The sequence below is a fragment of the Acipenser ruthenus genome, chromosome 4, assembly GCF_902713425.1.
Source record: "Acipenser ruthenus chromosome 4, fAciRut3.2 maternal haplotype, whole genome shotgun sequence".
NCBI classification, from domain to species: domain Eukaryota; kingdom Metazoa; phylum Chordata; class Actinopteri; order Acipenseriformes; family Acipenseridae; genus Acipenser; species Acipenser ruthenus.
The window spans coordinates 26,291,806-26,297,834 of NC_081192.1; the positions used below are offsets into that span (position 1 = coordinate 26,291,806).

At 35.6% G+C, this 6,029-nt stretch overlaps 1 protein-coding gene across 1 annotated transcript; it reads left to right on the forward strand.

The window, feature by feature from the left end:
• Positions 1–1,451: 1,451 nt before the first annotated feature.
• Positions 1,452–4,382, forward strand: LOC131736841 (TBC1 domain family member 2B-like). The gene is made up of 2 exons (XM_059022249.1): positions 1,452–2,149; positions 3,414–4,382. The coding sequence occupies exons 1-2, from the start codon at positions 2,127–2,129 to the stop codon at positions 3,646–3,648; spliced, it is 258 nt and encodes an 85-aa protein (XP_058878232.1). The 5' UTR covers positions 1,452–2,126; the 3' UTR covers positions 3,649–4,382.
• The last annotated feature ends 1,647 nt before the right edge of the window (positions 4,383–6,029 follow it).

The window sequence follows — 6,029 nt, forward strand, 5'->3', positions numbered from 1 at the left end:
TCACTTGACTTAGGCAATGGATTAGCACAGTCTGCCCACAGCAGGGTAAATACATGCCAATAGATTAATTACTGGTTCCTATGAAGGGCTGTACAGTGTGCCAATTGTATGAAAAAAGTGCATAACTTGTATATTTTAGAAACAGAAACAATCAATGATAATGTTACTTTTTCATGTGTAGTAATATTTGAAAACTAGTGTTTATGCTATTTGTTTCCTAACATATATAGTTAAAAACAAAATAATAGAAATGTAAGTATTCAACAAGTTTCCATTGTACCCTATTTGCCAGCAAACTAATTGCATACATATGTTTTGTTTATTAAATTATATATATATATATATATATATATATATATATATATATATATATATATATATATATATATATGTGTGTGTGTGTGTGTGTGTGTGTGTGTGTGTGTGTGTGTGTGTGTGTGTGTGTGTGTGTGTTGCAGAACAATGTCTTTGGTAAATTAACTAAATTAAGGTTTTTTTATTAAAAAGGGCTTTATCTCCGTCTCTCAGCTCGTTATATCTAAGGATGGTTTAAAAACATGTTTATTCTGTTATGTTGTGAATACTATCAAATTAACCACAAGGAGGCAACACAAGCCCATTACAGCCCATACAGACAACTTCAGCCAAGTAATAACATAGCTGTTTGATTAATCGTTGCTCTTGATGTTGAAAGCCTATGGATATGGTTTGTTGTATTATATACACAGTCTGTGCATTATTTAAAATAAGGCTGTCCAGATTTATTTTCAACCAGGAAGCTATGAAACGCCCACTGTAGCACATCACCTTTAGATTTCTGAAAATATTAATGCACATTTGTATTGCCTAATGTGCATATACAATATAAAGTAAACGGAACAGTCTTGTTTTTAAAAAATCGTATTTACTCATAGAAACAAGTTTAACGTATACCGTAGTGTATCAACTAACACGCGTGTTTGTATTGTTTATGTTAAGTGCCCTAGCTCTAGTTTCATATACATTGGTATACTTAAAACTAGTTGTTTATCTAAAACATTTTTAAAAAAAAGAATAAACGCAAAATCATTGTTGCTAGAAATTACAAATAAGTACCCACATAACAAAACTGGTGAGTAAAATAAATAAATAAATAATGTGCACTATAGTACCTTTGATATTATTGTATTTGTAGTTTGAAACGTAATGTTTTTAGTCGAGGGATGCACCTTTGAAACACGAGCCTTTGATAACTTTTTCTTCCGGAATTTTTCAATCATGTTTGTGGTAGGGGGCATTTTCCGTTTTTTTTTTTTTTTTTTTTAATAACGAGTTGGGCAGCTTGCTAATACGTGCTTGAGAACAATAAAGTATTCAACCTTTGCTTTCATTCAACGGCTATCAGAAAAAAAAAACGTTAACTGAAACGTCATCCTGTTTCGTTGCCTTTATCCTTGGGTAAGTTAGGTATTTGTGTTATAATGAGAAGAGTGTTTCGTGTATATTCTGCAACCAACATTTCTTTGCTACCGCCTTGACAGCATACACTACAACTCCCAGCATGTCTTGTGAATCCCTTTCAATTCAACCAACCCTTCACTAGGCGTCACGCGCCCCTCCCCCAGACGCGCCACCAGACTGTCCAATCAGCAGCGAAACCGCGTGCGCAGATTCAAACGCAGTTCTAGAAGGAGGATGGGCGCGAGAAACGGCGGGATGGACGAAAAACCTGAAATACGAAATCAAAACAGCGTAGATGAGAGTAGGGGGCATGAATAGTGATCGAGACAGGCTGCAGTAGCCGAAAATATGCGTAAAATCGCGACTTGGGACCCACAGACACGGCGCGGAAACTCCACAACTTAATTTGATTAATCTAAGAGAAGATCGCATTGTATAACATCATCGGATACTGTCACTGTGTCCGAGAGATAAAGACGTAATTGACATCTCCTGATCAGAGCGAAGAAGGACAAACTGCAATTATAGGTTTGACAGCGCCTGGGTGTTACAGGTTACGTGTGGATTGGAGCCAGTGTGTTCTGTATATGTATTCATAAAACTGGAACTAAGATAATATAGCCGATCGTGCAATTTTCTATATTTGGTCCTTGCTGCTGATTTAGCCAGAAAGAAAGCTCATCACTATGGCCAGCATGACGGCTCGCAGGTGAGTCTGCTGTTTACTGTACGTAGGTGCTATTATTTGTACATTGTTATCATTAGAAATATTCTTTAAATGTTTCATGTTTAAGATACTATTAAAAACAGAATTTTCTTGCCATTAGGTCTTACTAGTAGTAAAAATAAGTTATCCTAAGGATGAATAATTCCAAGGTTCTGTTGCCTTTTATTTACTGAAAACATTTCCTTTCTGTTATACTGTAGCACGGAACTGGATCAATCAGTCTGCTTTCTCTTGATTTTCAGTGAAATAACTGGGATTATATGATAATAATTTGGCAGAGCTTTCTCACAATGACTGTAAAGCAGCAGAAATATGTTTCCATTTAGTTCTCAAAGCCTTTTCATTGGAATTATTGATCCAATCACCATGTTTCTCCTCTGTCCAGCCACTAAACCTGAAATACAAACACATTCATTTAGATGCAGCCATTCATGCTTCAGTATTAGACAAGAATCCAAGCAGTGCCGGCTGTGCATAGACAGGGGGCCATTGACTGATTTGGACCACCTGAAGATTGATACACTGTAGAAGTTAATGGGTTCAATCTCTAAACAATTATGTTATAAAATTAGCAAGTAACAACTTTGTATGTCAGACTTAAATTTTTTGTTCCTGTTAGAACTGTGTGGGGCTCCCGAGAGGCGCATCCAGTAAAGGCGCTCCACGTGGAGTGCAGGATGTGCCCTATAGTCTGGACGTCGCAAGTTCGAGTCCAGGCTATTCCTTTGCCGACCGAGGACAGGAGCTTCCAGGTGGCGACGCTAAATTGGCTGAGCGCCGCCCGTGGGAGGGAGGGTTAGGTCGGCCAGGGCGTCATCGGCTCACCGCGCACCAGCGACCCCTGTAGTCTGGCTGGGTGCCTGCAGGCTTGCCTGTAAGCTGCCCAAGAGCTGCGTTGTCCTCCAACGCTGTAGCTCTTGGGTGGCTGCATGGCGAGTCCGCAGTGTGAAAAAAAGGGGTCGGCTGACGGCACACGCTTCGGCCATTCCAAATTGGGGAGAAAATAATAAAAAATAATTGGCAATGACTAAATTAAAAAAAAAAAAACTGCATTGTTTCTCAAGTGTGTATGTTTGTCTTTTTGTGTCTTTTTTATGAATTTAATTTTGGCAGGCCCATACGTTATTGTTTATTTATTTATTTGTGTATTTTTTGAAAGGGGGAAAAATGCAGAGTTCCCAGGTCCTTTAACTTTGCAGTTGTTTCATCAGTGGCATTTTGTTTTCTCTGTATCTTCTGTCTTTAGGAAACTAATGACCATAGCGTTTAATGATATGAACCCCTTCCCTATGAAGCTGCTGAAGAACAGACGAGAGTTTCACATGGAGAGGCTGACAGCCGAGCTGCTGGAGCTGGAGAGGATACAGGAGGAGTTTGTGAAAGAACAACAAGTGGAGCGCAAAGACAAGGACCTGGACACTGCTGTCAGCGAAGACGAAGAAGTAATACAGACTGCAGTTAGCTTGCATCACACGTCCTGACGTTATTGAAAAATTACACATCACTGATACTATTTAAACTAATTTGTTTGCCTTATTATTCCCTGCTGTGGAATATAGTGGGGCTTACATACTGTGTATGTCACACATACATCTAACTGTTATCCTTTGTCTGTTGTTGAGTATATAGGTATGTCAGACTTACATTTTTACATGTACAGTTCGGCTCTTATTTTGTAATGGCGCGTGATGTACCGACATACTTGTTTTAGAGTCAACAAATTAAGTTTACCAAACCTGTCAAAATGCAGAATATTAATGGAAATAGGTGTGTTGGTAATACACACACACTACATCTCTGAATGCTTGACTTCAAATCCAGTTTAAGTCACACATGAAAGGAGTATGGTGGTCCTAAGCCCTCGGCTTCCACATCACAAAACCAACACACAGTGTAGCACAATTGGCACAAAGGATAAACCTGTTTCTTATCTCATAAAACAGCCTTTTACTATAATTATCATCTGTCAGTCTCTGAATTTCTTCAATCAGCAGTTCCATTCCACTCAGATCAGTTTAGTAAATTAATTATTTTGTAGTTTCCCAAGAAAACAAAAACTCATTGGAGATCTTGAAAATTAATGTCTTGAAATGTGATTAATTTAGGCCAGGCTAATCTGAACAAGTACAGAGATTCCAGTTACTTTTCAGACCGGCAACCAGGTTCCAGATTTTCTAAACGAGACTATCTCTGAAATAAACTTATTTTTTATGCATTGGTTGTTTGTTTATATTCCTGTAAATTGCATAGTTCAGTTATTGCTAAGTTAAGAGGAAGACGTTGCTTTGTTTAATTATGTTAAATTGTATGGCAATCCTTCATGATTTGCATGAATTCACTTAGGTTTAGAGGTACAGTTTTAATTCATGTACCTCTGATAAACCTAAACTAAGTGACGAAAGCAAAAACACAAATGTTTTTTACTTGAGCTTGAAAAGGAAAAAATAGGATGAATACAGTACTATATATACTGTGTGTGTGTGTGTGTATATATATATATATATATATATATATATATATATATATATATATATATATATATATATATATATATATAATTGATCGCTACATATAGATTTTTCAATGCTGGTAAAATGTTTAATTCAGTAATGATTTTAAAAATGTTTATTTTTAAATTTTTTAGGGATGCAAGACATGTAACAACTTTGTGTCTACAGTTTTTAAATGCCAACTGTTAAATAAACAGAATTATGGATATTAATGTGTTGATAGTAGGGATAGCTTTTGTGACTGGAGCATGGCTGCATTGTCTATTGCGCTGAATTTTAACCAATTTTAACAAATTGTTCCCATTATTCTTATTTTTTATTTTAGCTTTTCTCTTCAAATATTTTTTAGAAAACAAAAAAGCACAAACAAAATCTCAGCGTGTTTCGTCTTATTCATGAGTAGACTTAATTTGATACAGAGGAACACCCCTTTTATATACACTCAATTTTCCACAGGTGATTAATCACCTTTTAAGAGATGGCTCAGTTGACAAACAACTCTTGAGAAGGGAAACATTTGTGATATTTTTTTTTAATTCTGTTCCACCACATGGCCTTAATGAAGACTTTAAATATGGGTATTTTTTGTAGAATGTATGTTTGTATGTATACAGTATATACCTCTGTTCATTATTCAAGTTGCAGAGTAAAAAGAAAAAAGTAACTTCGTAAAAGAATATTTAGTGGTATGAAAAGTTTTGTGTTGACGTACAGATTGAGTGTTTAAAATAATATAAAAAGTATGGTCTTCTGCCTTCTGTTGTCATTTCTGTACCTAATTACTTATTAATTTCAGTTGTTTTTTATTGTTCTGATTGTCAATTGAAGGTTTGTGACGTAATGGTGATTAATCGCCTGTGGAGAATTGAGTGTAAAAAAAAAGGGGGTGTTCCTCTGTATCAAATTAAGTTTACTCATGATTAAGACTCTGTCAAAACACGTTGAGATTTTGTTTGTGCTTTTTTTGTTTACTAAAAAATGTGAAGAGAAAAGCTAAAATAAAAAATAAGAATAATGGAAAAATGTGTTAAAATAAATTATTTTTGTGAAGAATGGGTTGTCTTTTTCACTCGAATCACTTATAAGGGCCTGTTGGCAACCAATACAAGCTGCCTTTATTTTCTCAGGTGTTGCCAGGTTGATTACCTGGTCAAAGATTAAACACATACATGTAAAACATTTAGAACATATTTGTATTCTGTATTTGTATATTATGATATTTGATTGGATTTTTTATGTACGTATTATTGTACAATAGGGAGAATTAACGAGAACATTTCTAATATTTAGGCGTTCATTTTTGTATTGCTGTTTTATAATGTGATGTCAATCTGAACTATAGTGAAAGTCTC